At 40.9% G+C, this 12,438-nt stretch overlaps 1 protein-coding gene across 4 annotated transcripts in view; it reads right to left on the bottom strand.

The window, feature by feature from the left end:
- Positions 1–12,438, bottom strand: part of LOC126271809 (DDB1- and CUL4-associated factor 6-like) — a 191,834-nt gene that overhangs the window by 95,174 nt on the left and 84,222 nt on the right. For 2 of the 4 annotated variants that reach the window (XR_007549149.1, XM_049974180.1), the window contains exon 8: positions 8,731–9,130. Coding sequence is in view for 2 of the 4 variants with exons in the window: in XM_049974180.1 (XP_049830137.1) it covers positions 8,731–9,130 (400 nt within the window). In the remaining 2 variants the exon portion in view is untranslated. The remainder of the gene's footprint in view (positions 1–8,730; positions 9,131–12,438) is intronic. The other 2 variants (XR_007549150.1, XM_049974181.1) reach the window with 1 other exon arrangement.

Here is a 12,438-nt window from a genome sequence, read left to right as displayed (position 1 = left end):
GTACAATACCACCAAGCAAAGTTCATTACTTGCTTTCATTACTTGCATACTTTTGAGTACCGCCTGACCTGTCAGATGCCTTCTGATCAGTAAAAGGTCAGTAGAGTACAAATTACTCACCAGTTCTCCTACACAGTCTATGGGACTAGGCCAGTATATGGAGGGATTTCTGGCACAGTATGACCCTATAGCAGAGCAGAAGTAAATATACTATCTGGCTAATACACAGATAAATTGTTAGATATCAGCGTTCAAAGCCCTTTTAGTCTAAATTCTTTTGACAGCAAATAGATAGAGCAAAGTGCAACTCCCAAGTGGAAACAGACCATCCCAGCAATTGCTTTAAAGTTTGTATCAAAGAGGACAAGTGTTGGTTTCTATATTTCGTTTCCAAATTTCACATCCTCTTTTAACCGCAGTGAATTCAACTTAACATTGGAGGTCAGCACACATGCATCTGGTCATTTTCATTTTCAATGTGTTTCCTTGGTGTGATGAAGGAGGACAGTTTGGGTCCCTCAGGGAGTTCAACTACCATATGTTAGGTAAAAAAAAAAGTCATCAAAAATTTGCTGAATTGTTGTATCAGACACTGCCATATAAATAAATCACTCCATATACACCCACTGCTACCAACATAGACTGCGGACATCAAGCATAACAGTATCACCGTACTCCACTGCTACCAACATAGACTGCGGACATCAAACATAACAGTATCACCGTACTAAGTAGTTCAAGCCAAGCATGCACATAACCATTCACAGAAGGAAACAAAATCTCATAACTTGTCAAATTAAAATATCTCTCTCAATTATCATGCAATTTGCAAGTGACTTCAGTGACAGTTTCCCATGACATGTAGGTGACTCAGTAGGTACCTGCTGGAATAGTTCATTTATTATGGACTATGTAGTACATGGCCATCAATATACTTTTTACACTTTGAACATTGTTATAGTGGAGGTTAGTTGCTCTACAGAGTTGCAGCAGCATCAACTGAGTGTATCGGTCCCCGAGTGCTGCACTTGACATGGCCATTAACTCTGCCTGCCCTTCGTATTTCTTCTGTCACTTATTTGTTTACATATATCATTTCTAAAAATTTCAATCTCGGTTCTGGGGCAAACTGCAAGAGCTCTCTAACACCTTGCAAGTGCAGTCATTTAAGAGACTGGAGCACTTTCTCTCCAAATTCAAAAATCTATCCATTATTAAATATTGGAAATATTTTCATTGTGTGTTATTAACACTGTCACCAAGTATTATGTAGATCACACTGTTCCATCAGAGAAATACCATGGCCACACAGCTGAAATTATGGGTCGTCAGAGTGATGGTAATTCAGTAATTGTTCTGTTTACACTTCTGTATCGACATGCAAAGTCCACAGACAATTTCTGCACTTGTACACACTCTCCATCATCACTAGACATTTAATTAACAGGGAAGAGCTACTCAATTCAATACGTAACTACTCCCACATATTTTACTGCCAGATGCAGCAATACTGTCAAAAAATATTTAGTTTCTTCAATACTGATTGACACTCCCCCTCTAACTCCTGCGAAGTAGCAATTTGAAATGTGCGTTGATGTATTCCTACATTAAAGATACCAGCCATTCCTTACATCATCTGAAATCTGTATCCGTCCACAACACACTTTGCTTTTCAGCAATGATGCCACCTCTGTCTATACCAACATCCCCCATGTAAATGGTCTGTCTGCTGATGAACATTTCCTTAGTCAACACCCACCTGATTCCAAACCCGTGACATCCTTCTTGCTCACCTTAATCAACTTCACACTTACCAAAAAATACTTCTCCTTTGAGGGACAGACATACAAACAGATTAGGGGTACGGCCATGGGAACCAGGAGCGCTCCTTCTTTTGGCTACCTTTCCATGGGTCACTTAGAGGGGGCTTTCCTGGGGTCCATAAGCCTTCATCCCCTGATTTAGTTTAGATACATTGATGATGTTTTTGCCATATGAACTCATGGTGATGATGACTTGTTAAAATTCCTGGACTCTATAAATACCTTCTCCCAATTAAATTTCACATGGTCTTATTTCGAATCCCATGCCACTTTCCTTGATGTTGATCTCATTTTCAGCAAAGGCCAGCTACACCCCTCTGTCCACATTAAACCTACTAATAAACCATACCAGTTACATTTTGACAGTTGCCATCTTTTCCATATTAAATATTCCCTTCCAAACAGCCTTTGCATTTGAGGTAAACATATCTGTTCGGATGCAGACTCTTTACGGCAATACACAACCAGTCTCACATCAGCCTTCATTGACATAATTACCCCACCAGCCTTCTTCAGAATCAGATTTTCTGGGCCATCACATCCAATTCTGGTACTGCTAATCCCTTCAAAAAACAACTTCAGAGTATGTCACTGGTAACTCAGTATTATCCTGGTCTAAAAGGTATTAATCAGCTACGTTAACAAGGCCACAATTTCCTAAAATATTGCCCTGAAATGAGATCCATTCTGTCTGAGATTTTGCCCACCACAACAGAATAGCTTTTTGTCATTCTCCCAATATCCACAACATCCTTGTCAGACCCTATGCTCCTTCTGTAACCATCTCACTAACCTATGGCTCCGACCCCTGAGACCCTCCCTGCTACAAGACTTGCCCTATGCACCCTCCTACCACCACTTGTTCCAGCCCTGTAACTGGCAAAACAAATACTATCAAAGGGAGAGCCACATTTGAAACAACACATAATGTACCACCTGTTATGTAAACAAAGTTCGGCCTTTTACATTGGACCCAGTTATCGGTCAGGATGAATGGTCAAAGGACACGTGCTCTGCAACATGACAGTCATGACCTCGGTGCCTTTTTCACCACGCACACCATCTGGATTCTTCCCCCAGACACCAGTTTCTTGGAACTTGCGCTACATGTCCTTGGTTCTTGCCAGCCACCTGGCCATAATTTACATTAATTCCTTCTGTCTCAGCATTTCTTCACAGTAACTACTCCTTTCTTCACTCCATTTTAATTTTCTAAATCTCTTGTTTTCTGATCTGTTTATTTTTCACCTCCCTCCCTCCCACCTCTCTTACACACAATGCATTTAGCTCTTCACTCTTATTAATTCATGCACAATGTTTTACGAGTAATCTCTGTCTTGCATATTATCCTGTCTTTCACCTTGAAGCTCTCAGGTTTTCAAATCTCATCCAGTGCAGTTCCCAACACTCAGTCTTTCCTTCTCATCCTATCCGGTAAGTCTTCCCTGTCCTGGATGAAGTTTCTGAACTGTAGCCCATTTGCTAAACCTTTCCAGTCCTTCTCCTTCACCCTTCCTCCTTCCCTCTCAACTCTTCTTCCAGAAGAAGGAGGCACTGGTTCCGAAAGCTTGTAAAAATTAAACCTTTTTGTGTTTTTGTTCTCCTGTTGCCACTTGGTGAGTAGATTTTTTATCTATGCATTTATGACGTATTTGTGAAGATAGACTATAGTAACATCTACCACCACCAGACGGTGTTGCTGCTTCCCACAGGTGGCACACTGTAACAGCACTTCTTCTGGCTTGCAAGTACGCTGGTGAACATCTATAAGACAACACGGAAGCAGACAACACGGAAGCAGACAAGCACGGGCAACAGTGGACAGAGTGGTTTCTCTGGAGGGAATGAATGACTACCTCACATATCTGCAAGAGGTTAGTAGTCACATGTGGGGAAACAGCACCTAGTCACAGATCTGTATTTTGTTGGGTCTCAGATTTCAGGGATGGCAGTGGCTGCTGAAAACGGCAAGAGCACTGAGTGTCCAGCAACTACACACAAACCAAACAATGTCCAGCGCGTCAATAATTTCATAATAGGACACATCCAAATCACATTTGATAAACTAGAGAAGGCAACAGGTCTATCATGGGGAATCCTCCACACTGTCATCCATGATGATTTGAAGATGAAGAAGGTGATCACACAATGGGTGCCCCATTCCCTCACCATGGCACAGAGACATAAGTGTGTGGAGATATGCCAACAGCTGGTGTTGGTGCAATGCAGTGCATATTCAGCTGAGTTCCTCGACTACCTGTTCACCATCAGTGAATTATGGTTCTTCCATCGGCCTTCAGAAAAGAAATGTCGGCCTATGTCATAGTCACAGCTATTCGTGCAGAAATAAAGCGGTTACTGCGTCGATGATTTCAGCCGTAAATAGAAATATTAAAAAAGGTAGGAAGATTTTTCTGTTTAGCAAAAGTGACAAAAAGCAGATTACAGAGTACCTGACGGCTCAACACAAAAGTTTTGTCTCAAGTGCAGATAGTGTTGAGGATCAGTGGACAAAGTTCAAAACCATGGTACAATATGCGTTAGATGAGTATGTGCCAAGCAAGATCGTAAGAGATGGAAAAGAGCCACCGTGGTACAACAACCGAGTTAGAAAACTGCTGCGGAAGCAAAGGGAACTTCACAGCAAACATAAACATAGCCAAAGCCTTGCAGACAAACAAAAATTACGCGAAGCGAAATGTAGTGTGAGGAGGGCTATGCGAGAGGCTTTCAATGAATTCGAAAGTAACGTTCTACGTACTGACTTGGCAGAAAATCCTAAGAAATTTTGGTCCTATGTCAAAGCGGTAGGTGGATCAAAACAAAATGTCCAGACACTCTGTGACCAAAATGGTACTGAAACAGAGGATGACAGACTAAAGGCCGAATTACTAAATGTCTTCTTCCAAAGCTGTTTCACAGAGGAAGACTGCACTGTGCTTCCTTCTCTAGATTGTCGCACAGTTGACAAAATGGTAGATATCGAAGTAGACGACAGAGGGATAGAGAAACAATTAAAATCGCTCAAAAGAGGAAAGGCCGCTGGTCCTGATGGGATACCAGTTCGATTTTACACAGAGTACGCGAAGGAACTTGCCCCCCTTCTTGCAGCGGTGTACCGTAGGTCTCTAGAAGAGCGAAGCGTTCCAAAGGATTGGAAAAGGGCACAGGTCATCCCCGTTCTCAAGAAGGGACGTCGAACAGATGTGCAGAACTATAGACCTATATCTCTAACGTCGATCAGTTGTAGAATTTTAGAACACGTATTATGTTCGAGTATAATGTCTTTTCTGGAGACTAGAAATCTACTCTGTAGGAATCAGCATGGGTTTCGAAAAAGACGATCGTGTGAAACCCAGCTCGCGCTATTCGTCCACGAGACTCAGAGGGCCTTAGACACGGGTTCACAGGTAGATGCCGTGTTTCTTGACTTCCGCAAGGCGTTTGACACAGTTCCCCATAGTCGTTTAATGAACAAAGTAAGAGCATACGGACTATCAGATCAATTGTGTGATTGGATTGAGGAGTTCCTAGATAACAGAACGCAGCACGTCATTCTCAATGGAGAGAAGTCTTCCGAAGTAAGAGTGATTTCAGGTGTGCCGCAGGGGAGTGTCATAGGACCGTTGCTATTCACAATATACATAAATGACCTGGTGGATGACATCGGAAGTTCACTGAGGCTTTTTGCAGATGATGCTGTGGTGTATCGAGAGGTTGCAACAATGGAAAATTGTACTGAAATGCAGGAGGATCTGCAGCGAATTGACGCATGGTGCACGGAATGGCAATTGAATCTCAATGTAGCGAAGTGTAATGTGATGCGAATACATAGAAAGATAGGTCCCTTATCATTTAGCTACAAAATAGCAGGTCAGCAACTGGAAGCAGTTAATTCCATAAATTATCTGGGAGTACGCATTAGGAGTGATTTAAAATGGAATGATCATATAAAGTTGATCGTCGGTAAAGCAGATGCCAGACTGAGATTCATTGGAAGAATCCTAAGGAAATGCAATCCGACAACAAAGGAAGTAGGTTACAGTACGCTTGTTCGCCCAATGCTTGAATACTGCTCAGCAGTGTGGGATCCGCACCAGGTAGGGTTGATAGAAGAGATAGAGAAGATCCAACGGAGAGCAGCGCGCTTCGTTACAGGATCATTTAGTAATTGCGAAAGCGTTACGGAGATGATAGATAAACTCCAGTGGAAGACTCTGCAGGAGAGACGCTCAGTAGCTCGGTACAGGCTTTTGTTGAAGTTTTGAGAACATACCTTCACCGAAGAGTCAAGCAGTATATTGCTCCCTCCTACGTATATCTCGCGAAGAGACCATGAGGATAAAATCAGAGAGATTAGAGCCCACACAGAAGCATACCGACAATCCTTCTTTCCACGTACAATACGAGACTGGAATAGAAGGGAGAACCGATAGAGGTACTCAGGGTACCCTCCGCCACACACCATCAGGTGGCTTGCGGAGTACGGATGTAGATGTAGATGTAGAACTAGGTTCTGGGATAAGGAAGGGATGATTCTGGCAGACTGGCTTCCTCCCACTACAACTCTCATCAGTGATCAGTACTGCAGTCCACTGCACTGACTCTGTCACTGCATTCAACACCACCACCATGGAAAAAAGAGCTGTGAGATTCTGGTCCAATACAACAATGAGTGGCCACTTGCCAGTTGCCATACCATTGCCACTGTGCAAGACCTATGGTTTAGTGCACTGTCACATCCTCCATATTAGCTGGATCCGGCTCCTAGTGACTATGTCCTATTCGACACACTGAAAGCGAACATGTGGTAAAATCACTACAGACGATGAACTTCATGCAGTTGTCCACCAGTGGTGACAGGATACAGTATACATTTGTTCTGTAAATGGTTCCTGTGAGCACAAAAATTTGTAGAGCCAATCATCTGTGACTGTCTCAAGTAATATTTTTGAAGAGTATAAGAATTTTTGAAGAGTATAACAACAATGGAAATTCCTTTACAGAATAGTACATAAAATAAGGAAAAGGCAACCCCTCACCTATAGCTGACTGATGGGTTGTGTGTAGAAACAAGCAACAAAAAAACAGTGTTCACTCTAGCTTTTCAGCTCTTGCTCTTTCTTTAGCTAAAGTACACACATACACATTCACAAGCACAACCACATCGATGCCCAAACACACACTCCCGCGGTGAGACAGAATGTGTGTACTACTTCCACTGGAGAAAGAGCAAGAGGTCAAAAGCTAATGTGAATGCTATTTTCAGTGGTGCGTTTCTATGCACTAAACATCAGTTCACTATACATGATTGGTTTCCTTTCTCTTATTTTATGTAGTTTTTGAGTGATATACTGCCCTAAATATGTTGAATTCCATAATAAATGAAATTTCAAGCAGCGACCTGACAGAAATCGTACTGTATCCATCAAACTTATTTAACAATTCCTTAACAATGATGACATTAGAAACACGCTATTAAACAATCATGGTTTTTTCTTAGCTAAAGAGTTGGTTTTGCCAAGTTGAACTACTGTGCAGAACTGTGGCAATTATGATATAATACTAATTTGTCATTGTAACAATATTATGAAAAGGAAAGTTGCTACTCACCATATAGCAGAGATGCTGAGTAGCAACTTTCCTATTCATAATATTGTTACATTCCATCCTGGATTTTCCGTTGTTTGATTTGCCATTATGAGTGAACTCTGGGCAGAGGTGAGTCATTTATATCTTGGTACAGCAGAAAGAGGAGATTGTTTTATATCATTTGTACATGATGTTTATGAAGTTTGTGAGGAACACAGTTGCCCTGTTTCTTGACTCTTAAGAGATGCCAAAAATCTGTGCTTCATTTGTTCCTTAGTTTAGTGTAGATCAGAGAGGATTTTTTTAATTGATACACACAAACATAATCTGCTACCATGAATTACATAACAGAATTCCTTCTCTCTTTCAGTCCCCCACCCCTCCCCCTCCGCTCCTACTCAACTGCAAAGTGGTAAATTTGAAATTTGTGGATGTATAGTTCTCACACAGAGATTTCAGAAATGTTTGACATTTCTGTGGCCATTCATGTAGGTGATGTTCCATCTTCTTGATTTAAAATAAATAAATAAAGGTATATTACCAATTTGCTTCAGACATAGTCACAAGCTGATAAAAACAGTACTATTAAAACGGAAAACAGTAATATTAAAATGGCTGATGCAAGTAATTATTGGAGGTAAAGTATAACAGTTGCAATCTCACACATCAAAAATGGATTATATTAAAGTGTATTGTACGAGTTCTCTAAGAAAGATCTTTGCACATGGAAGGTAGGAATAAAGCACTGGCAGAGTGAAGCTCCAAGTGTAACTGCGAGGCATTCTCTTCTGATTCAATTGATAGTGTTATCTATGAAAAGCAAATATCTCATGTTTGAGACTTTTATAACAACACAATGTTTGAATCCATCAGACACCACAAACTCTGCATCAAATTGAAAGTTTCACTCTAAATGGATGTTTAGTTTTAAAAATGAATCTAAAAAGCAAGAGGAGATGCCACCCAATTCGGGTAACATTTCTGAAGATTCCACTAAATATGACTCCTATTTCTTTCAATTAATTTTCAGATCACTACTTGTCTGTTTTCTCTCAAGTTTTAGTCCTTTACATAAAAAAATCTAAACAAGAAATGTAGTAATGGTAATTATCAAGCAACAAAATGTGACGGCACTGTCAGTAATATGATAAATTTGAATCCACTCGGCGCAGATTTATGGTCACCTTTTATGGCAGGAGTAGAACACCTTTCACCAACTAAATGCTTTTACAGTTCTTGAGTCTTTGACTAATACTTTCTAAGTGAAGCAATTACAATAAGAAAACAAAATATCTGTTACTAAAGTATTATGTACCTCTCTATGAAGCCATCTCTCATACATGTTAGCTGATCCTGTAAGTTGCTGATCTTATTCTGTAGAAGTGCTGCATCTGGAGCTTCTTCAGATGAAGTGCTGTCACTGGGCTGTGGCTCTTCAGTTTCTGCTGGTGTCGCAGCAGAGCTGCTGCCTTCTTGTCCTGAAGGAGTGGGTGATGTGGCACCAGCAGCAGAGCTGGAATCAGGCTGTGCTGGATCAAGAGAGAGTGCTGAGAAGCGCCGTTCAGCAGGCTCTCCAGCTCCACCCTCCAACGAGTCTTCGCCACCACCACTCAGAGCAGCCCGCGTTGCAGGGTCATTGAGCATGCGTGACAGGACATCTGTCATCCGCTGCATTAAAGTTGCATGGAGTGTTGGGCGTGCCTGTGCTACTTCTGCTGAGTATGAAAAACACAAGCATTACATAAGTATATTATTCTTAAAGTGAGAACTAACAATTGAATAACTGCTTCACTTATAAAAGCTGCACTGGAGACATATCTACTGCACAACTAATAGTTTAAAGAAATAAGAATACATAGCCTTTATAAAAATTTCGAGCATGATAAATATCACTTTTGGCTAGAGAAAGAAGAGGAGAAGATATAATTAGTTTGGGTACATGACATCCAGGTCTTTAGCACCTGTATGTAAATCAAGAGACACGTCTGGTAAAAATGATAAAATCATGCAAAGAAAACTGAGACTGGATTTCTTTCTTTGAAACAACTGTAACAGATTCTACCTGCATACAAAGGTTGACAATCACCACCCTTTCCAGAATGAATTTTCACTGTGCAGAAATGTGTGCACTGCTATGAAACTTCATGTCAGATTAAAATTACATACCGGACCAGTGAAGACAGATTTTCTTTTTCACACAATTTTCACGACAGTATAAGATTTTTGTTAAATGTATATTTCAAGAGTAGTGGATTCAACAACTATTTTGTAGAACACCGATTTTGATTTGTAGACCGAAAACAAAGAGATTTTTTAGTTCGAATTTACACTGACTTTGGTAAAGCAATCAGCTTGATTAAATCTATCCAATTAAGTTTTCCTCTGCTCCTATTTCACTAGTAATACTCTAGAAACAGCAGTAGTGGTCGTTGTAGCTAGGTTCAATACTGTTTCTTCCAAATCCATCAGAAACAAACGAAAAATAATTTTATTTAAAAAAGCGGACAAGTGTCACTAGAAGGCTTCCCAAAAGACAATCTCCATTCCTTCCAAACTGACTATGCAAATGTAGATGAGATGTGGCTCAAATTTAAAGATATATATTAGCAACAGCAAGTGAGAGATTCATACCTCATAAATTGGTAAGAGATGGAACGGATCCCCCATGGTACACAAAACAGGTCCGAACGCTGTTGCAGAGGCAACGGAAAAAGCATGCGAAGTTCAGAAGAACGCGAAATCCCGAAGATTGGCTAAAATTTACAGACACGCGAAATTTGGCATGGACTTCGATGCGAGATGTCTTTAATAGATTCCACAACAAAACATTGTCTCGAAATTTGCTAGAAAATCCGAAGAAATTCTGGTCATATGTAAAGTACACAAGCGGCAAGACGCAGTCAATACCTTCGCTGCGCAGTGCCGATGGTACTGTTACCGACGACTGTGCTGCTAAAGCGGAGTTATTGAACGCAGTTTCTCGAAATTCCTTCACCAGGGAAGACGAATGGAATATTCCAGAATTTGAAACATGAACATCTGCTAGCATGAGTTTCTTAGAAGTAGATACCTTAGGGGTTGTGAAGCAACTCAAATCGCTTGATATGGGCAAGTCTTCAGGTCCAGATTGTATACCGATTAGGTTCCTTTCAGATTACGCTGATACTATAGCGCCCTACTTAGCACTCATATACAACCGCTTGCTCACCGATAGATCTGTACCTACAGATTGGAAAATTGCACAGGTCGCACCAATGTTTAAGAAGGGTAGTAGGAGTAATCCATCTAACTACAGACCTATATCGTTGACGTAGGTTTGCAGTAGGGTTTTGGAGCATATACTGTATTCAAACATTATGAATCACCTCGAAGGGAACGATCTATAGATACGTAATCAGCATGGTTTCAGAAAACAGCATTCTTGTGCAACGCAGCTAGCTCTTTATTCGCACGAAGTAATGGCCGCTATCGACAGGGGATCTCAAGTTGATTCCATATTTCTAGATTTCCGGAAAGCTTTTGACACCGTTCCTCACAAACAACTTCTAATCAAGCTGCGGGCCTATGGGGTATCATCTCAGTTGTGTGACTGGATTCGTGATTTCCTGTCAGGAAGGTCGCAGTTCATAGTAATAGATGGCAAATCATCGAGTACAACTAAAGTGATATCAGGTGTTCCCCAGGGAAGTGTCCTGGGACCTCTGCTGTTCCTGATCTATATAAATGACCTGGGTGACAATCTGAGCAGTTCTCTTAGTTGTTCGTAGATGATTCTGTAATTTACTGTCTAGTAAGGTCATCCGAAGACCAGTATCAGTTGCAAAGCGATTTAGAAAAGATTGCTGTATGGTGTGGCAGGTGGCAGTTGACGCTAAATAACGAAAAGTGTGAGGTGATCCACATGAGTTCCAAAAGAAATCTGTTGGAATTCAATTACTCGATAAATAGTACAATTCTCAAGGCTGTCAATTCAACTAAGTACCTGGGTATTAAAATTACGAACAACTTTAGTTGGAAAAACCACATAGATAATATTGTGGGGAAGGCGAGCCAAAGGTTGGGTTTCATTGGCAGGACGCTAAGAAGATGCAACAAGTCCACTAAAGAGACAGCTTACACTACACTCGTTCGTCCTCCGTTAGAATATTGCTGCGAGGTGTGGGATCCTTACCAGGTTGGATTGATGGAGGACATCGAAAGGGTGCAAAAAAGGGCAGCTCGTTTTGTATTATCACGTAATAGGGGAGAGAGTGTGGCAGATATGATACACGAATTGGGATGGAAGTCATTACAGCAAAGACGTTTTTCGTCGCGGCGAGATCTTTTTACGAAATTTCAGTCACCAACTTTCTCTTCCGAATGTGAAAATATTTTGTTGAGCCCAACCTGCATAGGTAGGAAAGATCATCAAAATAAAATAAGAGAAATCAGAGCTCGAACAGAAAGGTTTAGGTGTTTGTTTTTCCCGCGCGCTGGAAAGATCATCAAAATAAAATAAGAGAAATCAGAGCTCGACCAGAAAGGTTTAGGTGTTTGTTTTTCCCGCGCGCTGTTAGGGAGTGGAATAGTAGAGAGATAGTATGATTGTGGTTCGATGAACCCTCTGCCAAGCACTTAAATGTGAATTGCAGAGTAGTCATGTAGATGTAGATGTAGTAGTAGTAGTAGTAGTAGTAGTAGTAGTAGTAGTAGTAGCAGCAGCAGCAGCAGCAGCAATAGCAGCAGCAGCAATAGCAGGAATGGATTTGTCTTGCTCTTCTGGCAATTACTATCAACAATGTAAATGTTGACCACAATGTAACTAAATTTCTTTCATGCAGATACAGAAGTGGTAATGACTGGTTATCCTGCTAAATGCCTGTTATGAGCACTGTTTTGAACCATTTTATCAACCAATATCCACACAAATGAATCAGTAACGTCGGAATGCTTATTTCCATGAAAGTGATTTTGCAGCTGTTTGCATGCCAGAATATAATGCTAAAGTAAAAGTCTCCTGTTAAAAACAGTTACAAACAATTAA

The sequence above is a fragment of the Schistocerca gregaria genome, chromosome 1 (genome assembly GCF_023897955.1).
Source record: "Schistocerca gregaria isolate iqSchGreg1 chromosome 1, iqSchGreg1.2, whole genome shotgun sequence".
NCBI lineage: Eukaryota > Metazoa > Arthropoda > Insecta > Orthoptera > Acrididae > Schistocerca > Schistocerca gregaria.
This window is presented reverse-complemented; position numbering and strand designations above follow the sequence as displayed.